This window comes from Castor canadensis, chromosome 19 (assembly GCF_047511655.1).
Source record: "Castor canadensis chromosome 19, mCasCan1.hap1v2, whole genome shotgun sequence".
NCBI lineage: Eukaryota > Metazoa > Chordata > Mammalia > Rodentia > Castoridae > Castor > Castor canadensis.
The window spans coordinates 5,055,646-5,082,136 of record NC_133404.1 but is presented as its reverse complement, the minus strand read 5'-3'; the positions used below and the strand labels follow the sequence as shown (position 1 = coordinate 5,082,136).

The 26,491-nt window shown below is 55.2% G+C and overlaps 1 protein-coding gene across 1 annotated transcript; it reads left to right on the top strand.

The window, feature by feature from the left end:
* On the top strand, positions 1-22,775 carry Sema7a (semaphorin 7A (JohnMiltonHagen blood group)). The gene is made up of 14 exons (XM_020165637.2): positions 1-219; positions 13,359-13,501; positions 14,010-14,051; positions 14,406-14,498; positions 14,668-14,752; positions 14,857-14,967; positions 15,583-15,722; positions 16,256-16,440; positions 17,314-17,422; positions 17,514-17,712; positions 20,124-20,251; positions 20,426-20,580; positions 20,760-20,821; positions 21,117-22,775. Exons 1-14 carry the CDS (start codon positions 48-50, stop codon positions 21,476-21,478), a joined length of 1,986 nt encoding a protein of 661 aa, XP_020021226.1. The 5' UTR covers positions 1-47; the 3' UTR covers positions 21,479-22,775.
* The last annotated feature ends 3,716 nt before the right edge of the window (positions 22,776-26,491 follow it).

The following is a 26,491-nucleotide window of genomic DNA, read 5'->3' as shown; positions in this document are numbered from 1 at the left end:
GCTGGTTCAGTCTCGGCTGCTTGCCGCTGTCGCTCCGGGGCTGCGGGATGACGCCTCCTCCTCCCGGACGTGCCGCCCCCAGCGCACCGCGCGCCCGCGTCCTCAGCCCGCCGGCTTGGTCTGGGCTCCTGCTGCGGCTGCTGCTACTGCTCTGGGCAGCCGCCGCCTCCGCCCAAGGCCACCCGAGGAGCGGACCCCGCATCTCCACTGTCTGGAAAGGTAGGCGGCGCCGCGCGGCCGGCGGGGCGCGGGATCGGACGCGGCGCGGGGCGGGTGCGAGTGTGTGGCACCCAGAGGGAGTGCGTGCGCGCAGCTCTGCGGGTCTCGGGCTGTCCCCGCAGGGAGCGTGTGGGTCTGGGTGAGTGTGTGTGAGTGTGCGTGCTGTCATGCCAGAGCCCGCTGTAACGCTGCAGCGTGCGAACGGCTGGGGCCCGAGCCCGGGCTAAGAGTCGCTCCAAGTCCGCTGGCAGCCCGGAACCGCAGCGCCAGGGCGCGGGGGGAGGGTGCGGGCCCCTCTCTCGGTCCCGAGCCTGTATGGGTCCTCCGCTGCGGGGTCTTCTACGCAGGACCCTTCCCCTGGCCAGGTTTCTCATTCTAGCCCCCTCCTCCTGAGCTGCGAGCTCTGCTGGCGCGCGGAGCTCAGGCTGGGCCGGTGAAGGGGGCGCGGACCCGTTGCCGCCGCCGTTGCGCTCCGGCTGCGGGAACAAAGACCCCGCCGCCTGCCCCCGCCCCCCGCCCCGGCCCGGAGCGCGGGCCAGGCAAGGAAGTGGGCACCCTGCGGCGAGTCGAGGCGAGGTGCAGTGTAGGGGCTTGGGCCACCTGGATGCTGTCTCCGCAGTGTCGGGACCGGCCTCTCCCCCCTTGCCCGCACGTGGTAGTTGTCACCAGAAATCGGCGCTAGCGTGGGGGGCAGTGCCCATTGGGTGGGGCGAGGCCATTGAGACCCCCCCAGGCAGCGAATTTGGGGCAGGGGCGCAGCCTTTAGGCTATGGTGGATATGAAAACCTGGGGTATCAGAGTGTCCCCCAGGGGCACCTCAGTTTAGACCCCTGTACAATGGGACAGAAAGCTGCCTAGGCGAGGGTTTGAAGCTTTCTGCCGCTAGGGACCGAGCTCCCCTCTCCTGCATTGCACGTATATGCCTCCCCGCCCCCAGGCCGACTCAGCTCTGTCCCCAAATTCGGAGGCTCTGGCCCCCCTGTGGTGGTGGTGGGAGACTCACAGCAGGCCCTGGGGGTATTGGCGGATTTGTCCCTAGTGGGAGCCCTTTGATGCCTGTGGCAGTTTGCAGGGATTGGAGAAAGTCTGAGCGTTATCTGGGGCAGGTATTCTTAGCAGAGAGGGAAAAAAAAAATCCACACACAAAAAGAGTGGCCCGAACTGCCGAACTGCCGCAGCAGCTGAAGGAATGTGACTCGCCCAAGGTCACTGGGCAGCTCACTGCACTCACTGTGCAGATTGGGGCCCTGATCTGGCACGAGACCAGTGCTGGTTCAGGGTTAGGGAGAGGAGAAGAATTTAGGTAGTTCTTCCACCACAAATGAGGTGCTCTGGTCTCTAGCTCTGCTACCTAGCCAGAGGTGTTCCTGATGGCATCGGAGCAGCTGAGTTGGAGCTCTAGTTACCTGAACCCTTATTCGTGGTGGACACCTGCGTATACCTCAGTTGTACCAGCTCTGGCCAGGCTTCCTCTGCCCTCCCAGCATCTTTACCTTGCCTCAGTCCCCTTGGCTATCTTGGATATCACAATGCAGGCAGGAGTACCCTGGAGGGGACAAATGGTCATGTCTGAGTGTTCTGGAATCTCCCTTTGCATCAATTTGCCTCCCCTAAAGTCTTCTCTGACCCTCTTCCCCCCACACCACCACCACATACTAAATGCACACCCACTTCTTAGCACTTAATGCATATCTTCCCATCCAGGGCACTTAGGTCTCCACCCCGAGGCTATTAAAAGCTGCTTTCAGCCCTTTTACCCACTTTCCAAAGCTCCCAACCAGCTCTAGGCCCCTTTTCCACCACTCAGAATTTACTGCTATGACCACACTAACTATGTCTTTTCCTTGGTAATGTACTATTGACCCCCACTGGCTGGGATCCACCAGCCATTCACCAGTCTTGTCCAAGGACAGTCTGTGATCTTCTTCACTAATGCCAGGTGTCCCACTGACCAGACAGACCCCACCATTCACCTGCTCCGCCCCTCCCCCCCCCACCCCCGCCCCTGGGCCACCAGCTGGTGGTAGTGTGCCTGGCTGACAGCTGCCTCCTGTCTCCTGTGGGGTGACACATGGCAGTCGAGCAGGACTGACTTTAGGTAGGTCGAAATCAGGAGGAGAGTGAGAGGAGGACCCTCCTGGGTATCAGCCCTGTCCACCAGTGGATGGGGTGCAGTGGCATCCATAAATGACTAAATCAGGGTGATGGTGGTCCCAGAGCCATTTCTGTACAAGGCATAGGTCTAGTTTTGAACCAGGACAGGTGTAGAGACTGGAATAGGTATAGAAAGTTCTTTATTTTATGCTGCTTGGACCCCAGAGCCCTCGGGAAAAATTAGAGCAGGGAGTTCTAGTAGGATTCCACCCGGCCCTTGTTGAGGGAGGTTGCTGCTTCTACAGCCCCATAAAGGGATGTGTCAGCATGAACCTGTTGGGTGTCCTTGAGCTCTGCACCTGTCTTTGACACTCAGAGCTTGCCAGAGCAGGAAGGGCTCTTGGGATGGTCCCCCCAGGTATCATTGACACATGAGTCAGTCAAAGGTGTGTATATGTGGTCCTGACCTCCCTTCAAACAGGGACAATAGGGGAGTAGGTGGCAGGTGAGGGCAGGATTTTGGCACACCAGCGTACTCTGTGTTCTCCTCCCCTGCTTCATCAATGGTTGGAGGAGATGGAGAAGCCCAGAAAGGTCCTGACCCCCAAGGTCAGAAGCGCCAGCCTCTCCACAGAGGGGAGTCTCTCCTTGCCCAGCTCTGGCCCAATTAAACAACAGGATGTTATTGTTGACTTGGTGGCTGCTAGAGAGCCATTATGAGGCCACTCCCAAGGGAGGGGGTTGTTGTCATCCCCCTCTAGGGGATGAGATCACAGCTGGGGCTCCCTATGCATCACCATTCCAGTGGAAATCCTTGCCCCCTTGGGGGATTTAGATGTATTCATCACCTTGAAGGTGAACTCCCCCTGCAGAACTGTATGGTGGTGGTGGGGGAAGGCAGTTCCCAGGAGGAAAGAGGGAGTTCCTTAGCTGGAAGAGATGCTTGGTGATGTCACCAGAAGCTTTCTACCAAGCTCTGTGATGGCTTTGTGCTGAATAGTGAAGATTCTGAGAGTAGGTGGGGGACGGGATGAATGCTGGTGCAGGTCCAAGATGACCCTGGTGTCAGGGTGAAAAGAGGTGGGAGGTCAGGAGCCTGATTCTAGTCTAATTGCTCTAGCCTAATTTGCTGTGGGACTCTGGGTGGGCAGATCTTTGCCTTTTTTCTGAGCCTCAGTTTCCCCAAATGTCCAAGGAGGTTAGGGTAGAGGCTTAGGATTCCTGCTTCTCTGGGATGTGAAGGACTGGGCAGAGACGGTAATGGCCTGTTCAACTCTTAGCAGATTTTGAGTAATTGAAACTTGGGAGGTCAGGAGAAATCCTCGAATTGTGTGTCCTTTTTGTCTTTTTCTGTCATGGGCCTAAGATCATGCATCAGTTGAGGAGGTGGCTTGCTGGCTTGTGGCCTCAAGCGTGGGCATATTCATTCAACAGATCTTTTCTGGGCCCAACTTTGTGCTGGTTTGGGGACTGGGCTTGGGGATCCAGCAGTGAGAAACCAGATGAGGTGATGTTCTTGTAGATGGGGAGATGGGCAGATAGCCTGAGTATACCATGGATGGACTGTGGGAGGGCCTGAAACAGAGGGCAGCTATAAGGGCTGAGGAGGTGCCTGAGTCTGTCCAGTCAAAGGAGTTTCTGGACAAAGTAGCAAGCTGAGATGGCAGGAGTGGGAATCAGCTGGGGCAGGGAAGGGACAAAAGGAAGCACCTCATCTGACCGAATTTCAGACTCCAGAACTCGCAGTTAGGACCACAGAGAGGGGACAAGACACGTGAAGAGGCGTCTGGGAGGGATGTGTCCAGTCTGTCTGGACCTGAGGATGAAGAAAGTTTTTCGCAGGCATCTGAACTGGGCTACTTGTCATTCCACAGCCAGCCCTGCAGTGGAGGAAGAGGCTGTATCCTGTGGAAAAGGACCATGGCAGGCAGGGCAGGCAGGGCAGGCAGGGCAGGCAGTGCCATCGCCCCATCTCACCTGCCTGATAGGAAGCTAGGGTGGGGTCCAGGAAGACCAGGGCTTCCCCCATTGATTCCTGACCACTGGGGATTCTCCAGGTGAGGAGGCCTGTCCCTCAGCCCTGGCTTCTTCGATGATCCTGTGGTGGGGGAGGGACAGAGGCCCTTCCTCTGATCAGCTTCCCCTTCCAGGAACCTTGGTCCTCCAGTGGGGTAGTCACTCTCTGGGATGAGGGTGGGGCTCTGGGCACTTGGGGAAGCCGGGCAAGCTGAGCACTTCTCTTTGAAAAGGGCCAGGCAGAATGAGGCTCAGCCCAGGGGACAGAGTCTGGCAGCCTACAGGGGGCTGTAATGGGAGAGGATAGCCCTTGAGTTGACAGCTGGGGCCCCAGCTGACGCCATGGCCTTAGTACTTCTCTCTGCAGCCCTCATTTTACCCCAGGCAGGGTGACCGACTATGTCACAAGAGACTGACTGTACTTCCCTTCTTTTGGTTTCCTTTTATGGCCAGGTCTGGCTGCCCCAGAAACCTTCCCTCTTCTGAGAAAGGAGCCCTCGGCTTGCTCTAGTCTTGCTAGGAGGGCTTGTCACCAGGTGTGTGGTCAACAGTCCTGCCATAGTGAACCAGACAGGCAAGAGAGAAAGGAAAGGTGGAGGATGGTGGCCCACCTCCTCTGAAGACAGGGACTTCTTCTTCCCTAGCTCATGTTGTCCTATGGCTTGGGGTTGTTCTCCAAGCTCTTTCCTCCTCCAGGCCTTGGTCCTGGTTCTTCTGTCTCCTGTCCAGACTATGCCTTCCTCCTCAGACCCCTCCATTCCACTATGTCACTGTGCCGAGCATTCCACCTGGAGAACATGGCCATGGAGCTGCTGCTTCCCCAGGGCCTGACCTTAACCTTATGGTTCTTCCCTCCCCACTCCCTAGCACCCTACTGCTGCCCTGTGTCCCTTCTCCGCACCCCATTCACTCTCCTCTTCCTTTCTGCCTTGCAGAACCCTGTCGGTTCTTTCTCAGTTCCTCTGAGGAACATTCTAGAGTGACCCCAACCCACACAGCCTGTCAGCATAGACCTTAAGGCGTCAGGAAAGAAATGTCAGAGATCAGCTGGGCCAACCACACAGCATCCAGATGGGGAAACTGAGGTCCAGACATGCCAGAGATTGGCCCAAGGTCACAGCCAAGACAGGCAGAGCTGGGGTCAGGACTGAGTCTTCTGCACTGAGATTGCTGCTGACCCAGCTCTCAGCCTCTCCTGTTTTCTGTCTGCCTTCATGCCTGCCCTGGGACTGGGGCTTCTGGAACCCATTTCCTCCTCAGACAGCTCGTCTGAGCCAATATTCTTCCTGCCCAGAGCTGTCTGCTTCCAGGAGTTACACCAGCCAAGACTGTCCATTCTTTAGGACCTTAGATCAGACCAGCTTGGTGCACCTCCTCTGGTCTTTCCGTGGGACGGCTAGGCTAAGGTCTTGGGGGCAGGTTGATCTGTGTCATGGCTCAGGCTAGTCTGGGTTTAACTACCATAGCAGCCTGGGATTAGACTGGTCCTCTGTGCCTCCTGCACCCTGTTTCTAATCAGAACCTTGGGCATTGGCCAGCATTCTGAAGACCCAGCTCCCAGCCCATGCCTGCACCTGTGTTCAGCTCCTCTGGGGGAGCAAATGGCAGGAGAAGCCCTGTGTTTGCCCTTCGGGAGCCTCAGGTGCTTAGAGAGGTAGTTCTCCTGCTTGTGACATAGGAGGAACCCCTGGGAGGTAAGGAGTAACCTGTAGGTATAGCCTAGGACTGTGACAGGAGTGAGCAGAAAAGGTCGCTCTGGGCTGGTGCAGTCAGGGAAGGAGCCAGGCTAGAGCGATGGGCAGAGGCATGCTGGGGCAGGATGCAGCACAGAGCCATTTGTACTGCTGTTTTCTTCTGGGCCCTGGTCTCTGACCTGGCCTATTGAAGAAGGAAAGTCACAGTAATAAGCATTGTGCTTCATCGATGACCCAGGAGCCTCTTCTAAGAGGTCTGCTTCTTTGACAGGGGGACTATCCCACCTCAGTGCTGTCCCCCTCTCTACTGACTGAGTTGCTCCTTCTTGCCCAGCCTTGGCAATAGATGATGGTGGGGCAATAGGAGGCCTGGTTCTCTACTGCAGAACCCCACACTTCAGGTGAAATCCCACCAGACAGTAGATTCGAGAGAAGACTGTATGTGCCAAATAGTGGACAGCACAGATCGGGGAGGATGGAACAATGCGGGCTGGAGCTCTTCCTAGAGCTAGGGGATTTAGGCTAGATCTTCAAGGACAGGTGAGATCCACATGCACAAGAGAAGGGGACAAAGGCAATCAAAGGGAAGTGTGAACGTGGACAATGTGGAATGGGAACAAGCATGGCAGAGGTGCACAGAGATGAAGTGGGCCTTGACTACCCTTCCTGTGGAGTTGGGCCCTGCTGTAATGGGCACTTGGGAGCCATGGTGGGCTCTTGAGCTGAGAAAACAGGAGTGGAGATGAGTGTTTTGGCCAGTGTTGGCTGGGTGTGAACCTGGGTGGTTCCCTGAGCACACAGTGTTTTCTATTGGGAAGATAAACAGCCTTATCTTCCCAGTTATGCATGTTGATCAGCACTTAGCTCCAGGGCCCCACAGATTCCTGAAATCCCAAATTCCTGCCCACCTGCACACCTGTGCTCACTCATAGTATCAAAGGTGGAGGTCAAGCCTTAGGATGTCATAGTGGAGGTCAGGCTTTTGATGACCAAGTATCTTCTGGCTGAGCTCCAGCCTCCTGTGGCTTTGGTCTCATCTGTGTGGGGTGTGGGCTGTCCTGGGAGTCCCCAAGACCCCATCCCTGGAGTAAGTGTGATAAGCACAGATCCCAGAGTCAGTCTGTCTGAGTGTCAGCCTCTGCTCTACCACTTGTTAAGTTGTGTGATTCAGGGTAAGTTGGTCATCTCTGTGCCTCACTCTCCTCATCTGTGAAATGGGGGTAATAAACGAGCACACCTCACACAAGTTCAGTGGTGATTAAATGAGTTAATCTCAAAATCACTTGCAGCAGTGCCTGATACATGGCAAATGCTTTGGAAGGATTGGGCGTGGGGCTGTCTGTGCTATCATCATCATCCTTATCATGCTCTTCTTCCTCCTTTGGCAGCTCTGGTTGTCACGGAATGCAGAGCTCTCCCTAACGGGTTTTGCTAGCTGGCCACCCCTGCATCATCTTCCCTACAGCTAAGCTGAGAACCTTCTTCACCACAGTCATCCACCTGCCTCCTCCCTTCCTAGTTGGGCCATTCTCTACACTTTCCCCACCCCTGCCTGTGTTCTGGGCCCAAGGACAGTCCCTGTGCCTCTGCCCACTCTGTTTGAAGGAGTTACCAGCTGACCCTGGCCCCACTTTGGGGCTTTTGGAACCTGCTGAGCAAAAGATGGTGGAAGTTAGATAGGATGTGATATTTGTTCCGGACTTTCTGCCTCTCTGGGCTTGAGCTCAGAGCCTCTGCCCCGCTCTAGTGGGCTCATTGCCAGCCTTTCCTCCCCATATGATCAAAAGAATCCTGCTTGGCTCTGCTCCCCCAAAGCTTGCTTCCCCTTCTCAAGACTGTGCACCAGGGAGTCTCTCTAACAGCCAAGCTGTTTTGATTCTTTGAGTGCAGTTAGCCAGTGTGGAGAGCACGCAGCCCTTGGTGGCTTGGAAGGGCCTAAGTTTTCCTGTCTGGAAAATGGGTATTCAGACCCTTGACCTGCCTTTTTTGCAAAGTAGTTGGGGAATTTGGTGGGCTAGTCTGGTCGGCCTCTCCTGTCTCTACTTTCAGAAAGCTGTCTCTGACTTCTCCAGCACTTACAGACTCATACTTTCCTAAAATGACCCAGGGAGTTAACCCCGACTTCTTTATGATTTGTTCCAAGAATCATGGTGGGTCATAAAAACCAGGCTTTAACAAGTGTCACCACCCCCCACTCCACAATCCACGGGAGATGAAACTGAACTCAGGAAGGCCCAGCCCATGCTCACAGTCAGAGCCAGCCAGCTGTCTAGCTGCCAAAGGGAGCAGGAGGCTTCTTGGAGCCATGGGCTGTGTTCACACGTGGGATACACTCCCCTTCTACCCACAGCTGACCTTGGTGGGCGGATGGATGGTCTCACACTGGCCTGGCACATAGCTTTGTTCCCATCGCTGATAAAGAGGACGGACTTCTCGTTCCTCTGACTCCCACCTCAAGGCCTCGCCACCTGTGCCAGCACAGAGGCCCTACCCTTGCCAGACAGCTGTTGTAACCTATCTCTGCCCAAGTGTTGCCGGAACCCAAAAGGCAACCACGACCTATCCTTAGCATCAGGCCAGTGCCACCTGGAAATGGCTTCTCACCCCTCTTTCCTATCATATCAGGAGAGGCAGAGCCGATGATACACTTGTTCCTGTGTGTCTGCTGCCAGTGGAAGGGTTTCTGTTCACCACCCCGACACAGCACCTGCAGTTCCACCATTAGCCACGCCTTTGGGTCTAAGACTGATTGCTAAAGCCCCCTGGGAGATCAGGGCAGGGCTCCACCTGGAAGGTGGATGGGCAAGTGATCCCCTCCTGTTATCTAGTTAGTGACTTGGTGCCTAGCAAACAAGGGGGGAGGATACAGAGCGGGTGACTCAGAGAAGTGGAGTAGATGGTTTTTGCAAATCACAGTTTCTCAAGGAAGTCCAGCAAGTGGCCCTGAGCACATGCAGTGGTGTGGTGAGGACCAGAAACTGCCAACCTCCCTCGTGTGCCCTTGGGCCGGTGGTACACGCTCCCTGGCTGCTGAGCCGCCTCAGCCTGATGTTTACTTGGATCCCCTCCCTTCTACTTACTGTATGGGATATGGGATTCCAAAGGGTAGAGAGGCTGCAGGCTAATTCCTGGGCCCCATGAGACCCTTCATTGCCAGTGTATGATCAGGCTAGTGTGTGAGTGGGCCTGGAAAAGCAGAATGGAGCAAAACTGTGGGACGAGGTCCCTGCCAGATGTGGCTGGGTCCCCAGTCTGTGGTTGGCTAGGCTCCTGGTCCTTGGCAGCCTACTCAGGCATTTCCTGCTGGGATGCCCAAATTCCTGTCATTCTCTCTGCCCACTCTCAAAGGGCTCCCTGAGGTTAGCATTCAAGGCTTGTGGGGTCAGTAGGTCAGGTTGGAGGGCTGTCTCTGCCAGACCAGACAACAGGGCCCAAACCCTTCTTGTTCCTTTTGTGGACAACAACACTGACTTCGCCCTTCTCTCAGGCTGCCCTCCTCTTTCATGAGCATGGAGGATAGGGAGATGGTGGGACCAGATGTGACAGCACCTAGAGTGAATGAAAAGGAACGTTTGCTCTGCCAGGCAGTCCTGCTTTGGAAAAACCCACCCTGCAGAGGTCCAGGCCTGCCACAGTCAGCGGCTGCTTAGACAGTGATGGGCGATTGCTCCTCCCCACCCCATCCCAAATCAGGCCTCTTTCCGACAAGATCAGAGTCCCATAGACACCCTGATTGGAAGGAGGGGAGGTTGTGTCTGCATGAGACCACCTGTCTGGCTCATATCTGGCTGAAGCTGGAACCCTGCCACTTTGAAAAGGTGGGGATCCAGGTGCCATGGAGTCTGGCTAGGTACGGAGCAGCCTGAGTGTGCTTTCCCTGTCCAACAGTGTGGAGATTGGCTCAGAATCACATGGGGTAGAGGTGGGTTTTCTTATGCCCAGCCTGCCTTGGGGCCATGTTCTCTCTGTGTGCCCCTAGCCCCCTCCCCTGCCTGAACCCCTGGTTATTCTGGGAGCTTTTAGCTACCACTTAGTCAGCCACTAATGCGTCAGGCCGGGGAGTAAGGGGGGAGACCCGGTGCCAGACGGTGCTCCTTTTAGACTCACAGGATAGGAAGCAGGGGGAGCCAGGAGGCGGGGGTGCCAGAGGACAGGGAGGTATTCCCACTCCTGGCTCTGCTCAGTGGGACCAGGCTGCAGGGAGACCAATGGGCAGTGGGTCAGTGTGTCCTTGGGCTGGCTGCGCCTCCCCTCCCCCATCACATGGGGCCCACCTTCCTGATTCTTCTCTCATTAGAGGCTGCCAGGCTGTAGCACGCAGCCTCCATACCGTCAGCCTCTCCATCTTTGCTCAGGCTATTTTCCCTGCCCAGACCCCTACCTCCACCTTGTTCCTGGGCCATCTAGCTTTTTTATCTGCTTCCCTATCCCTTTGGCTTTACAAAGGCAGTTAAAAGAGAGTGTTTAAGGACTGTGTCACTTACTTCCTTGGCCTGGGTCTTTTTAGGGCAGGCTCCAGCCTTACTCAGCCCCTGCCTGGGCAGAGCCTTGAAGGCTGTCTCCTCTGCTGGCCCAGCTCTCTTGGTGTTAACCCAGCAGGGCCACAGATCCATGATGGCTTGCTGCTGCCTTCACTTCCAGGCAGCCCTCCTGCCCCAAGCCCCCAGCCCCCGCTCCTGCCGACCTGAACAAAGCTTCCTTTCATGTATTCATCGAGCTGCTGCGCTCTGACACTTCCCGGGCACAATCAGGCCCTTTGAGGGCCTCGGGCAGAGCGGGAGCTAGGCAGGGGCTGGGATAGAGAATGCAATGCGCCAAGGTCTTGTCCTGGAGCCTGAGCTGGTGCCATCCCCCCCACTGCATACACATCACCAGGCACAGAGCTGGGAAGGGCAGGAACCTGGGGGTCATGGAAGACAATTTCCTGAGGACTCTTGATTGTTGTTCTGCAAAGTGGGGTGAACAGTCACTGCCTTCTCCCGCCTCAGCCTTGCAGCCAGGATTTGAGGGAAATGCGTCATCCTCACGCAGCCCCGGCACCTTCTCCTTCCCTTCATGTCTCTGTCAGGTCCTTTGTGAACAGTCCTGGGCTCTCTACTGAGACCCTATGCTTAGCTGCTTAGCAAGCTGGGGAAGCTTTTGTGGTACGGCTGTCTCTCAGAGTAGATTCTCTAGTAGGGTCAGGTCTCCCCCTTGGATCGGACCTTGCCCCTATCAGACTCAACTCCTTCATCAGAGCTCCTCCCTATGACAGCCCTACAAACTCCAGACAAGGGGACCCCTCCAGAGTCCTCACTGGTGCATCTTTCCTCATGAATCTAGCTGTATGTTGGCCTTACCTGCCCCTCCTCTGAGGCTGGGGGTTGAGGCCTTGGTGCAGGTGCAGGGGTGGGGCGGGAGGAGGGGCTAAGGGGACTGGTGGAAGTGGTCATCATGGCCCAAGGATCTTCTCTCCTTTGGCCTCTTGGTCTGTGGATCTGACCAGCCCAACATCTAGAGATGGCAAATGTGAATCTTTTCCTGGCTAGCAGCCTGGCCATGGGGGCAGTGCATGGGGAACTGGGGCTGCAGACTGTCTGCAGTCCGCACCAGGCTGGGCCATGGGGATGGTGGCTGCTGCTCTGGCTGCGGGTGAAAGGGGAGCTGCAAGAGCTGAGTCAGGAAGACTAAGTGTCTGCAGGCCGCTGACCCCAGCATTCCAATTTTACTTAAAGCGAGCTGGAGCAGGGATCTGCCAGCATCTTGCACCTGCACCAAGCTAGCAGCACAGAGTGGGATCCTCAGCCCCTGCCCTGTACACCGGGGGCTGACAGGAGGTAGCCTTGGAGGTCACAGGCTTGATCTCCCCTGAACTGCTGGGTCAGGCTGTTTGTGGAACGCCCCAGGAGAGCCAGGCCAATCTGAGGGCAGTGGCGTTAGCTCTTGGCTCTGGCCAACTGTGTTGACATCTCCATGAATACTCCTGAGAACTGATACTGTCTGGATGAGCCAGTCTGTCCTGCCTGCTGCACTGACCTTGGGCTTGGTTTATCCCTTCTGGGGGGGGCAGGGTCAATGTCCTCCTCTATACAGTGGCAGAGGTGCAGAGTATGAATCTGGCTCTGCAGGGATGTGTGTTAAGGAAGGGGGAGGAAGGTGTGGGACCCACAGTATGTGCTCCAGCCATGCCTTGTGCCTGTTGGCTGTGCGATCAGTAGGAATGGCCCAAATGGCAGCAAGAGGGATTTGGGGCAGACCTTGACAAAATGGCAGTTTTTCTCTGTCTGGGATGGGGCACGTCTTGCGTGGGTGTCATTGCCAAACTGGCTGTCCTAGAGTTTGCTGCAGCTGAAAAAACAGTGGTCAGACCATGTTCCTGGGTGAGGCCCCACACTGATCAGAGATGGGAAGATGCTGGCTATTGCTGATTGCTGAGGGCATAGCCACAGGCTATCCCACCCCTGTAATTTAGTCCTGCAACCAGGACAACCTCAGCAATGTCACCGGAGATGAGACAGCTTCTCCCTGGAGGCGGTGGCTGCAGACAGTTTCTTTTTTGGGCAAAATTGTCCCGATCAGCTCTTCCTTCTGCAGAATGACCCAGGCTATGCTCTGTTCCAGAGTTGCTGGGAAAAGAGAGCTGATCCTTGATCCTTTTGCCCAGGCAAATTGGCACCCTGGTGGGTGAAGTCAGGCTAGCATGGGCCATGCAAGAGTCCATCTCAGGAGACAAAAGTATAGGCCCTGATTTGGGGCTGCTGGTTCCCTGCCTGCCCTCTGTTTTCCCAACTGTGAAATGGGAGGAGTTGGATGTTGAATCACTTCCTGCTCTAATCTAGGACCCCCTAAAAGGCTGGGGTAGGCCTGGAGGATTGGAGAGTGCTTCCTGAAGGAGGACTTGGGGTTCTGAAGGAAGTGATTTCAGGTGCTTAGAGGCCTTGCTGCTTGCTGAAAAGCCCAAGAGGAGGGTGCTACTTGCTCTGTCTTGGAGTAGCAGAGCCCCTCACAGTGCAGAACTGATGGGCACTGGTCCTGCCATGCCAACCCAGCCCCCCAGGAGTGTGTTTGGGGAAAGGGTGTGTTTTTTCCCAGGGTCTCTAAACCCTCCCCTACCCCGTGGGGAGAAGCCATCCTCCTAGGGGAGAAGCCATGGATCTAGTGAGGGCAATTGGTTGCTGGAGCCCACCAGGGGACTCCTTACTTCTCCTGCCCATGGTTCTCTAAGTCCTGGTGCTACCCCAGCCGGTGACCCTCAGTGCTCTGAGCACCAAGCATTAGCTGCTAAGCAGGTGCTTGGATATACCCTGGGGAGATCAGAGATCCTTACTCAGTGTTCCTCCCTCTCATGCTGTGCAGGACAGGATCGGGTGGACTTTGGCCAAGCTGAACCGCATACAGTGCTTTTCCATGAGCCAGGCAGCTCCTCCGTGTGGGTGGGTGGACGTGGCAAGGTCTACATCTTCGACTTCCCGGAAGGCAAGAACGCCTCTGTGCGCACGGTGAGCCTGGACCCCATGTCTTCTTCCCTTTCCATTTCTCCTCTTTTCTGTCCTCTGGTCCTGGTAAGGCCCTCAGGGAATATGAAGGAAGTAATATCCCTTTCTAAACAGGCCCCTCTGCCTCCATCTTACCGTAATAAATGGTTCCTGGGAGAGGCTCCTAAAGGTAGTCCAGATTGAAGCAGGGAGTCTAGTGACATGGAAGAAAAATGAGAGCTATCACACCTGGCCAGGTGGCCAGCACTGATGGAGGAGGGCAGAGCAGTATACTGGACTCCAGAACCCATGGTCGTCTTACGAAATTGCTGGGCTCTGGCTCCCTGTGTCAGAGTAGGCAGCCTGTGTGATCTTGGGAAATTTACTTGCCCTCTCTGAGCCCCAGTTGCTCATCTGCAAGATAAGAATAATGGTCACTTCATCTAGGGCTTATCCTGGGGGTGCACAGAGAGCAATTTGGGGGGTATCTTACCCCGAGAAAAGCGGACTAATGTTTCTTCTTTTTCCTCAGGTGAGCGTCAACTCCACGAAGGGGGCCTGCCTGGACAAGCAGGTGAGTGGGAGGATGGAGTGTGGAGGGGTCTGTGCTCCTTGGGGAAGAGGGCATAGATGCCGCGACTCTGAGGAAGGAGCCATAGCTCTGCCCTGGGAGCCCCAGATTGATGGGGGAGGTTTGGACCATTCCTAGGGCCCCAGTCTCAGGGGGACATCTGGTCTTTCTTTGAACAGAGGCTTCTGCTTTTAGGTAAATAGAGTCAGGTGTATCCCCTCTGGGCTATCCTGGGAGGCTGCCACCTGTGCTACCTTTCTGAATCCTCTCTCCCAAGACTGAGGGTTCTACTACCAGCCTGCCAGGGCTTCCCACCCACCCACTTTGTCTCCTGGCCCATCTCCCGTCTCTGCTTAGGACTGTGAGAACTACATCACGCTCCTGGAGAGGCGGAGTGAGGGGCTGCTAGTCTGTGGCACCAATGCCCGACGTCCTAGCTGCTGGACCTTGGTGAGAAGGCCCCTCCCCTTCCCTGTTCCTGAGCAGCCCTTCTCTCCTGGGTGGTGACACTAGGGCTCATCACCCTGGGAAGAATTCCTGGGAGGACAGGCTCCTGGCCGGGAAACTGGCTGTCATGGGGGCAGTGGTTATGTAATCATCCCCGCTGCATCTCTCCTAGGTGAATGACACTGCAATGTCACTTGGCGAGATGAGAGGCTATGCTCCCTTCAGCCCAGATGAGAACTCCTTGGTTCTGTTTGAAGGTAGGGCAGCATGGATACAAGGGCCCTGGGAGGGTGCTGCTACACAGGGCTGGTCAGCACCATGTCCAGTGGCCCTTACCCATATCCCCTGCCACGGTCCCCAGGGGACGAGGTATATTCCACCATCCGGAAGCAGGAGTACAATGGGAAGATCCCTCGGTTCCGCCGCATCCGGGGCGAGAATGAACTGTACACCAGTGACACTGTCATGCAGAGTGAGTCAGGTTCTGGCTGAGCTGAGGGTGGACCTGGGGGGGCGTGGGCACCCGGGTAGCAGATGGCCTCCTGATGTGTCCTGGGAAGGCTTCCTGGGGGCCTTTTAGGAAAGTAGGAAACTGGTGCAGGCCTGGGTAGCCAGTGCAGAGGAGCTTGGGTTACAAGAGCAGAGGAACTGCAGACACAAAGGTATGGAGGCAGAATAGTCCTGACCTGCTCTGGAAACAAACGCAGAGAAAGTTCGGATACATAGCAGGGCCTCTGAGCCAAAGTTCATCCCTCTGCTGAGTTCATGTGGGGACAGCCCACCCCTCCTTCCTCATTAAGGCTCTGACAATTAGGCAGAAGTGACATAGGGGCCCCCAGGAGCCTTCCTCCAGTCCCCAGGCATGAAGTCATTGCTCTTGGGCCGATGACATCTTTGTCGGAGGAGGGCAAACGTGTGGGTGGGGCTGCAGAATCGAGGGCCCTTTGGGTGCTAGACCTCACGTTCTGGTTATTCCAGGTCTAATATTCCCTGAGTTTGTACAGATCCTCGGGCAGGTGTGCAGGGTTGAGTGGGTACCCCGTGTGGACTCCCCAGTTTCACAGCCACTCACCCATGTCCCTGGCAGACCCACAGTTCATTAAGGCCACCATTGTGCACCAAGACCAGGCCTATGATGACAAGATCTACTACTTCTTCCGGGAGGACAATCCTGACAAGAACCCTGAGGCTCCTCTTAATGTGTCCCGTGTGGCCCAGCTGTGCAGGGTGAGTGGATTGGGAGGGGTGGCCGAGCAGGCAAGCGTGTGTCTGTACATACACAATAGAAGTGAGTGCTTGGGTGCACATGGTGGATCTGTCCCTGGGTTTGAAGGAGTGAAGGTGTGTGCACAGGTCTGTGAGTAAAGATGGTTGAGTTTGTGTGTGCTTGTGATAGAATACAAGTGTATGCGTGTGGAAGTGACAGTGTGTTCCCATGAGCACGTTTTGCTGTATGACTATGCTGTGCTTTTGTGTGTGAGTGTGCATGTGTGAGAGTGGGCAGATGTATGTCTGCGTCTCTGTGCTCTGGGGGGAACCCAGTACCCTCAGTCGCAGGACCCACTGTGGGCCCTGGGTCCTGGGTCCTGGGTCAGCCATGCTGGAGCCTGACCTAAAAGCCTACCTGAGTCCTGGCCCCCCTCACAGCCTACTGTCCTCCTCTGGCCTGGGCGCTGGCATGCCTGGCAGCAGCCTCCTTGAGCAAGTGGGGTAGCCTGGGTAGATACTGAAGGACCTCCTCTTCCCTCTGCCTTTCTTAGGGGGACCAGGGTGGTGAAAGCTCACTGTCGGTCTCCAAGTGGAACACCTTCCTGAAAGCCATGCTGGTGTGCAGCGATGTGGCTACCAACAAGAACTTCAATAGGTTGCAAGATGTCTTCCTCCTCCCTGATCCCAGTGGCCAGTGGAGGGACACTAGGGTCTATGGAGTTTTCTCCAACCCCTGGTGAGTGCCAGCGGCTGCCTCTCTCATCCTAGGGCTCAGGCTGTCATTGGGTCTGTATATGGGAGGGAAGCAAGGGTGGGTCCCGGCTGAGGGATGGCTGGTCTGGCATGTGCAGAGATCACAGGCAGGGTCAGGACTGTTGCTGGGTGGGAGGGATGCAGTCAATGTGATATGTATGTTGTTGTATTTGTGAGTCTGTACACATGGTGTGTAGGCACAAACCATGTGCACACTCATGCCTGTGTGTCCTGCCACATGTGTGCTCAGAACCAAAGCTGGGCCCTTGGAATGGCTGTGAAGGCCTCTCCTGGGGTGCTGGGTGCTATCGCACCTGCTCAGGCACTGCCTGTGCTCAGTAATTCACACTCCTTAATCACTCTCATTGATTGAAAACAAGGCAGGCAAATGTATTCAGTGCATGTGGGCGGGGTCGGGGGGGGGGGAGTCAAGACCCCACTCTGGCTCCCTCCCATGTGGATGGAGATGAGATTCTGGCCTCCTCGGGGCATCAGCATCCCACTGCCTGTGTCCAGAGGGGCCAGAGCTCCTGCTTTGAGGTTGAATAGAGCAGATGGCCTTTGAACTCAGTGATGCCATAACAGAACCCAAGGTTGTGGTTTCAGACTGCTGCAGAGAGAAATTAAGTTGAACTCCCACCCTCCCTTCTCCCTTCTTCCCTTCCCCCTTCCTTTTGTCCATCCCTTATTTCAGTGGTGTTTGATAAGGCTGGGCCCAAGCACTGGGCTCCATTCCAAATATAGTCTTGGCTCACGGAGCTCATACGCCAAGAGACTGATCTGGCCTGAATGAGTGAGTGGAGGTGCGTGGCTCCTGGGTCTCCCATCAAGGTGGTGTCTATCTGTGTCCCTGCAGGAACTACTCAGCTGTCTGTGTGTATTCTCTTGGTGACATTGACAAGGTCTTCCGTACCTCCTCACTCAAAGGCTACCACATGGGCCTTCCCAACCCTCGACCTGGCAAGGTGAGCAGTTGACACCAGCCATAGCCCAGGCCCCATTTCTCCCTCCTTCCAGCCACCCCACTGACCTAGGCCTGCCTGCTCTCCTTCTCAGTGCCTCCCAGACCAGCAGCCAATACCCACAGAAACCTTCCAGGTGGCTGATAGTCACCCTGAAGTAGCACAGAGGGTGGAACCCATGGGGCCACTGAAGACGCCGTTGTTCCATTCTAAGTACCACTACCAGAAAGTGGTGGTCCACCGTATGCACGCCAGTCATGGGGAGCCCTTCAACGTGCTTTACCTGACCACAGGTGAGGGGCTACCCAGGACTCCCTGGTTTACCTGGTAATAAGGAATATGAAAGGGGTAAAGAATAAATCCATTTGCTTGGGTTTTTGCATGTGGAAGGAAGTATCGTGGCTAGAACCATCAGGGTTAGTTTGTGTGACTGTGGAAGATCAGGCAGACAGGGAGAGCTTCCTGGAGGAGGTGGAGGGGTAAGGCATCCTAGGATAGGAGAATAGCATGCATTGGGATTTGAGGCAGAAAGGTGGTGAGCCGGAGCAAAGTCTGGTGCCGCTTTAGTCCAGATGTCTGATTCAGGGAAGAAGGTGATTGGAAGAAATGTGGACAGCTAGGAGGAGGGGCATAAGCACTGGGCCTGCTGGGAGCCTCTGCTAGGCAGAATGAGGACCACAGACCCTCCACCTGACTTTGGGATTGTACAGGTGAAAGGAAACATTGGAGGAGCTGGTCAGACACAAAGAATTGAGAATATAAGGAAGGAGTTCCAGATGGCAGAGCCTTGTAGAGTCTCATGGAAGACTAGGGCAGCTTCCCCTTCCTGGAGGAGCCTCCCTGGGAGGGGGATGAGAGGCCCTAAGAGGTGCTCCTGCATTCTGGACAGCTGCTGAACATGCAAGAGCCAGTCCTGAGAGGGGTTTGTGGCAGCTTGCTGGTCTCAGGCTGAGGTCCTGGGAGAGGCGTTGGAGGCCATTGTGAGCTGGGTGCAGGTCTTTCTTGAGACTGGAAAGGACCCTATACCTCTGGGACCATTCCTTCAGGACTCCAGCCCCACCCTCAATTGTTCATACTCTTCCATGTGACTTCCTGCTATTATTTCACCTTGAGGCTGTCTGGGCCAAGGCTTTGGTGGCCTGATGGGAAGCTGAAACCCCAGGGCCATTGTTTGGTTCTTTTCCACCTCAGGGAGAGGAATCTCCCTCAGGGCATCAGGAAGCAGGGGAGGAGAGGTCCTATAGTACAGGACTGGGAGCAGCAGCCAGGACAGGAAAGACCAGGCTTCCCCAGAGTGTACTACCTTCCCCCAGACCTGGACAGCTAGCACACTCAAGGATTAGAGAAGGTGTCTCTATCCTCCCTGAGGGGTATGGGAGAGATGCCATATTGAGGCCAGATTTAAAAGAAAAGAAAAGAAAACAAAACTCAACTCTCTGAGTGGAGGCTGTCATAACTGGGAGAAGTTATTGGCTCTGTTCCTGAGAAGTTCACTGACGGGAGCCTGCTCCCCCGCTGATTGGAAAGAGGTCCAGGCAGTGAGTGTGTGGACGTACAGCACTGTGGAGGGCAGTGGCTGGGCTGGGGGGCTTGTCAGGCCCACATCTCAGCTTGCAGGTGGGAATCACAAACCCACAGAGGAGGCAAGCAATCATATGACTGCTTTTTCAGGGCAGGTGATGCCCTGGGAAATGGGGAGGGAGGAAGAGAGAGAAGACTATTCTTGAAACTGGGACAGCAGGTAAGGTGGGATTTGGAGGACCAGGGGTCAGGATGCCCTTTAGTCCCTGACAGGTGCCAGAGGAGAGAGTGTTGGTCTAGCAAGCAGCCTGGATGTGTGACCTTGGGGGCCCTTATGTGGAACACAAGGTTCTTTTCATATCTCAGATTTTGTAGAAATTAAAATATCCCCTAAGACTAAATGCAATGTGGAGTCCTGGATTGAATCCTGGAACAAAAGAAGGACATCAGTGGAAAAACCCATAAAATCCAAATGAAGTCTGTGTCTTGGAGAATAGTAACGCTCCAGTGTCAATTGCTTAGTTGTGACAGATGCACTCTGGTTATGTAAGACAGTTGCATTAGGGGAAACCAGGGTGAGGGGGTCGGGGGAGGCTAGACAGGAACTCTCTGTAAAACTTTCCTGGAAATCTGAAATTTTCAAAAATAAGCAATTTACTTAAGGAAAATGTATTCTCTAAGAGTCTCCAGGAGGCAGGGGGGTTAGGGAAGAAGTTGAGGGTGGGGTTCTGACAAGTCTGGGTTCCTGACAAGTCTGGGTTCCAACTGGGTCTCTGTCCATTCACCAGCCATTTGACCTTGAGCAAGCTGCTTTGCTTTTCTGAGCATCCCCTTCTTATCTGCGAAGTGGGGGAGATAACCACCCACCTGGCAGGGCTGAGGGGTAAATGAGGTAATGCAGAAGTGTAGTGCTCCTGCCTTGCTCTTCACACTACACCTCCCATGCAGCCTTGGGCACATGGGAAGCTGTCGGCCTCCTGGACCGGCCTTGGAAATTTCCAAGCTGCCCCTGGGCTCCACACTCCTTCCTGGTCACGCTGTCCTCCCCCCACCCTACTCCAGTCCTGTGACCCTCGCCTGAGTCATGACTTGCACCCTGTGTCTTTCCCTGTGGGCTTTGAGGGAGGCTGCTTGGTTCTAAGGTGGGTCTCTTGCCTGCTGACCCTCTGCCCACTGCCCACAGACAGGGGTACCATTCACAAGGTGGTGGAATCAGGGGAGCGGGAACACAATCTCGTCTTCAACATCATGGAAATCCAGCCCTTCCACCATGCGGCTGCCATCCAGGCCATATCGCTGGACACTGAGCGGGTGAGCCTCCCCATCCCCACTCCAGTTTCACGGGGCTACCCAGACAGCTGGCTGAGGACCGGGCTCCTTTGCATGCACTTTGCATATCCTTTCAAGAGCCTCTGGGCCCCATGACCTGCGGACCAAGGATTCAGTGCAGGGTCCTCGCCTGACCCAGTCTTGCTCCCTTTCCAGCGGAAACTGTACGTGAGCTCCCAGTGGGAAGTAATCCAGGTACCCCTGGACCTGTGTGAAGTCTACGGCGGGGGCTGCCACGGCTGCCTCATGTCCCGAGACCCCTACTGTGGCTGGGACCAGGACCGCTGTGTGTCCATCTACAACTCCCAGCGGTACATTGACCTCATCCCTTGTCCCCCTTTACCCATGGAGAAAGTGGACACTGGGGTGGGGTAGCATTAAAGGGCTGCAGGGACATTTTGGCCCAACCCTCTTTTCTGGGGATGCTGATGTGGGGTGAGGGGTCAGCTGTAGTTTCCCATCTGCTGAACTTTTCTTCTTTCACCTCCAGGCCGGTGTTGCAGGCCATTAATCCAATGGAACCACACAAAGAATGTCCCAGCCCCAAACCAGGTACCTGATCTGCCCTTGGGCTCCAGTCCAGTGAGGGAGGTGTGCCCCATTGCCCTGGCCTGAGGGAGGCATGGCTCCGACCCACAGGCCCCAGACAGAAATAGCCCTGTCAAGGGCACCTGGTGGTGTGGGGCTGCTTAGGAGAGGAGAGGAAGGACAAAGGAGAAAGCAGGCTGGGTCCCAGTGTTCCTTTACAAGCTGTGCACTGGAACCCCCAACTGTGGGGAAAGGACACAGTGTCCTGTGGGAAGCCTCTGCCTCTCCTCGTGACTATCTCCTCCCTCTGTCTCCCCAGATGAGGCCCCGCTGCAGAAGGTGTCCCTGGCCCGGAACTCTCGCTACTACCTAAGCTGCCCCATGGAGTCCCGCCATGCCACCTACTCATGGCGCCACGAGGAGAACATAGAACAGAGCTGTGAGCCTGGCCACCAGAGCCCTAGTTGCATTCTCTTCATCGAGAACCTCACGGCCCGTCAGTATGGCCACTACCGCTGTGAGGCCCAGGAGGGCTCCTACCTCCGTGAGGCTCAGCACTGGGAGCTGGTACCCGAGGACCGAGCCCTGGCAGAGCAGCTGATGGGTCGTGCCCGTGCCCTGGCCGCCCCCTTCTGGCTGGGGGTCCTACCCACGCTCGCTCTTGGCCTTCTGGTCCACTAGAGCCTCCAATGGCTGAGTACGCCCCAGGCTTCCCCAGCCCTGGGGCACTAGAAAAGTCTCCTGCTCAGAGCCGGCTGGCCCGGGAGCGCCTTGCCTGCTGTTTCTTCCAGGAGGACTGAACAACCCAGTGAGGGATAAAAGGCCTGGAGACGTCCAGCCGCGGGCGGCTGCTGGGCCCAGGTAGGGTGGGGGCGGTGGGGGGGCCAGAGATTGAAGGTGCTGACTGTGACGCTGGAGCATCAGTGACTCAAGATTTGATCTCCTGGAGAATATTTTTCAAAAACTCCTCACACTTGACTGAATGCAATGCAGTTCCTGGCTTGAGAGCCCCTGGGCCAGGCAGTGGGGTTTGGGAAGGGCAGGACCACATGTTTGGACCTTGGGGCTGAGTGAGGCCTCCAGGACTCTCTGTACCCAACTGCCTCCTTCCCCTCCCTCCCTCCCTGCCCCATGGCTGGGTGGCCAGTGTCTCCACAGACCCAGGGCTGCCCAGCCTGCCCTCTACAGGTCCCTCACAGCCTGGGTCCCACCAGACAGCGCCTTGCATGTTTATTGAAGGATGTTTGCTTTCCGGACGGAAGGACGGAAAAAGCTCTATTTTTATGTTAGGCTTATTTCATGTATAGCTACTTCCGACTGCATCTGTATGAAATACCAAAACTACATGCTGGGGGGAGGGGAGAGGGAGGGCTGGGAAGGGCGGGGTGGGGGCCAATCCTAGTCTGGGGCTCCCGGGGATGGGATAAGAGTCTAGGGGATGGGTGGGTTTGAGGAAAGTGGCATGAGCTGGCTCTGCCCCGGGAGCCCAATCTGAGGGCACAAGTCCCAGCATAGGGGTGGATGTAGGAGGGGTGGGTGAGGGAGACAGGGGAGAATGAAGGAGAACACTGAGCCCTAGGTTCACCGAGGTCATTTCAAAGGAGGAGCCGGGTCCACAGGGGGAGGTTCTGGGACTCTGCCCTTGGCATTGGGGGTTGGGGGGCAGGGGGCTTCCTCCCTTCCTCTCAGCCCCCTTCCCCAGGGGCTGTTGCTTCCATGCTCCTAGCCTCCCACCTTTAGCTCAGGACATGTTATAACTTAGGCTAAACTGTGAAAATTCCTGTGGGGATGGCCTGGGCCAAGCTCTCCAGGTGGGCGGCCCTGCCCCCAGTCCATGGATTTCAGCAAAGAGCTGCCCTTCTCCAGCTGTGTCTGGGGCAGGGCCTGGGGCCGGTGGCCTTCCAGCTTCCGCCCCTGCATCTCTTCTCAATGCACTTTAATAATGTAACATATTACTAATAAACAAGCTATTTATTTACCTGTGCCTGCTCTCTGCCTGCCATGCTAGCCCTCTGTTGGGGTGGGATACGTTTGTCACTTAGGGACTTAGGGCTGCCTTGTTTTTTTTTTTTTTTTTTTTTTTGGTGGTGGTACTGGGGTTTGATCTCAGGGCTTCACACTTGCTAGGCAGGTGCTGTACCTTTTCAGCCATGTCTCCAGCCCCTCCCTTAGGACTCCCTGCCTTTGTGAGCGTGACTCACAATCTCAAGTTTCCTTGGTAGACCCTAGATCAGAGGGTCCCAATAAGAGGCAGGAATGAGGACCCGAACACATATCTCTCAACAGTGTGCTGCCTGCCCAAGCCTTCAGCCCCAGTTCTAATCGCTCCTGCACCCCCCTCCTCCCCAGCATCTCCCTCCCACCTCTTCACCTGGTAGTCCTGGCTAGGGCTATGCTGGAAATAGCCTCAGACCTCCCTGTCTTCAGGGGGATTCTGGGAGGGATGGCTGATCAAATAGGGCCCATGGGATATTGTGGCGATAAAAGTGTGTGTGTGCGGAGGCTGCTCGTGTCCGAGTGTTTCCCAGGCCAGGCTGGGGAGGGGTCTGGGCGAGGCTGCATGCTGAAGGGACAAGGCTGGGGCAGGGGTGGGGTGGAAGGTGAAGAGGGGGATTAGGAAGCTGTTCAGTGGATGGAGTTCATCAGGTCTAGGGCATTGGCTTTTGGGATGTGAGTGAGGAGTGGTATAGAGAGGAGCCCAGATGTCCCCCAGAGACCTTCAGTCCCATCCTCTCTGCCACACTTTGCTCCCTTCTCTTTGTCCCCTGCCACTGGTGGCAGCCATCCAGGCTTTTGGAGTTTGTTGAGAGCAGTAACTGCTAGAGGGGTGTGTGTAGCAGTTTTGGGATTAGTTCTCTTCTCTGTCAGCCCAGCTTTGGTCAGCTCTGGCAGATTCCATAGAACTGAAATGCCACCTCCCCCTGCCTGCTACCTAGCATTTTCTCCCCTCTTTGGTCTGTTCTGAGCTCTTCTGGGCCAGCCCAGGATTGAGGATTCTCCCTTGCTCTTCCTTTTCCCCACATCCAACCTGCTCAGGATGACCAAGGTAGCAGCGGGTGCTTTATGCTAGGAGCGTTTGGGAGTTTGAGGGGCCCAGAAGAGCCCAGCTACCTGGGATGCTGGTACCTGTTGTGATCCTGGGAAGGTCCCTGCCTTCCCCAAGCCTTATTGCCCTGTGTGCCTATTGGGTTTCAAGTCAATCTGTTTGCCTTTTCGGCTCACAGCCAACAACAGCAATAGAAGAGGGACTTCAGGGCCTCCCCCTCAGTGAGTCCCCAGCTGGTGACAAAGCAAAGGGCAGGAGACAGGCGTTCCAGCCCCAAGTGGGCAGAGCAGCCAAGGGAAGAAAATGTGGGTCAAGCCCTGGACCTTCACAGATTGCTGGGTGACTTCTAGGGTGGTCTCTGCCCTTGCTGCACCTCAGCAGGCTCGGTCTTTCCTTCAAGATGCTTGTGGTGTTCTGATGGACCCATGGAGGGGACTTGAGTGGTGGAGCACACTCCTTTGTCTCTACAGAGGCACTAGGAGAGGCTGAGCCGGGCAGGAAGCCGTGTGCATCGAGGCATGAAATGAGCCCATGTAAATCCCATGTAAATGAGCCATGGGGAGGGGGCTGCTGGGCACAAGGCTCCTGTGTGTTTGCCCTGATGGGCAAGCAGCACCAGGGGCCTCTGGCTGGTGATGGGTGGGTAGGACTGGTAAGCTAGGCCTGGTGGTGGGAAGATATGTTGTAAGGATATCCACCGTGCCAATGCTGGCTGGGGGTAGGAGTCAGGCAGTCCTGCCTCCATCTTATGCATCCTCTCTGGGACAAGACTGTGAAGGACCAAAACCCAGCCCTCCTGGGGATCCTGTAAGGAGCTGGAGACTTGTATGCCCTCCCTCCTGAAGGGCCACTCAGATCTATCCAGTCCTCTCTCCCCTAGGGGGAAACTGAGGCCTTCTTGTGTCTCTGCTGCCTAAAACCCTTTAGCAGACCAGCAGGCTCTGAGTTTCCATTCATGTCCTGTGATCTTGACCTCTCCCCAGTCCTCCACCTACCTTGCTAGAATCTCTACACCTTTACCCCTGTGATTCCCTCCCTTGGGATTCCAGAAGGAAGATGTTTCTCTGGTGGAGATTTCAAGATGACCTGGAATTCTCCAGAGTCCTGGATCTCCCACTCCTGATGGCTCAGCTTGCTTATCCCAGAGCTGAGAGATGAAACTCTTAGAAGGGTGTGCCTGGAAGTAGGTTCTGGAATCCCCAGAAGAGAAGGCCCAGCACCCATCCTTGAGGCTCTTGAAGCCTTGTGGGGGAGGGAGGATGACTTGGGCTGGATGGTGACCATCCATGTGATGATCTACACTGCAGGTAGGAGCATAGAGGGGGGCACCGAACCCACCTTGGGGTTCTTAGGGAAGACTTTGAGGGAAGTCTTAGAAGTTACATAGAGCACCTCCCACCCCAAGCAGTAGAGTGACCATGGAGAGGGAGGGTATACCATTTGCAAAGACCACCTAGGGGTTTCCGGGCCTGGCTGGAGCGCAGTTGTCACTAGGAGGTTAAAGAGATGTCCTCTGATAGAACAGGGGACTCTACTCAATTTTCCAGTTGCCCACCAAAAACCTAGGAACGTGGACTAACAACAGAAAGAATTTTGAAGCAATCCACAAAGGAGATAGAGAAAGTCACAGGTCAACAGAGATTTACTTAGTGTAGGAGGACAAGCAGGTAGGAGGACAAAGCAGGGAGAAAAGAAAAGCCCACTCCTTCTGACAAGCTAAGGAGGGAGCTAGGGCTCAGAGGGTGGTCTTCATCTAGGGTATTTATGTCCCCTAACTGGGCTGGGGGGCTCCAGTCTAAACTTGATCACCTGGGGGTATGACCTGACAACTTTCTGATTACCCTGCTGTGATGCTATGGAGACAACACGTCTGAGTTGGCTTTACAATCAAAGGCTCTTGTGACATGGGTGTGTGTTCTTTATTATCCTTTTTTTTTTTTTTATTCAGTACTGGGGCTTGAACTCAGGGCCTACACCTTGTCCACTCCACCAGCCCTGTTTTTGTGAAGGGTTTTTTCAAGATAGGGTCTCGCAAAGTATTTGCCCAGTTGGTTTCAAACCGCATTCCTGCCTCCTGAGTAGCTAGGATTACAGGCATGAACTACAGGTGCCCTGCTTTTATGGTCCTTTTTGAAGTATTCTTCCTGATCATGGAGTTACAAAAACCAGGCACTTTCTGTTCTCAGACTCAATTACTCATCTGGGACAATATATCTTATTTAACATCTAAAAGAGCAGAGAGGGTGAGGGAAGGAATTCAGGTCTGTACATTCTTGAACAGTTGATTCAGTTCCTTGCTGTTCTAGTGATTTTTCAAGCATTAAATATCCTGGTTTTGTCTCAACTCCTGGACCCAGCTTTATGATTATTCTGATATATTTCCCAATTTCCCTGTACAACTAGGGTTAACCTGCCTCACAGTGAGGTCCTTGAAGGCAGAAATCCCTGTCAGTTGTGTTCACAACTGTATTCTTAGCATTTAGACTAGTGCCTGATGCACAGGAGGTACTCCACACAGTCTGTTGAATGAACAAGTAAGATGAAAGAGGGGGAGTCAGGAGGTGAGACTGTCTAGCTCTGTCAGTGACAGATCCTGGAAGTGAAGGTGCTAGATCTTCATTCTGAAGGTATAAGGAGTCACTGAATGA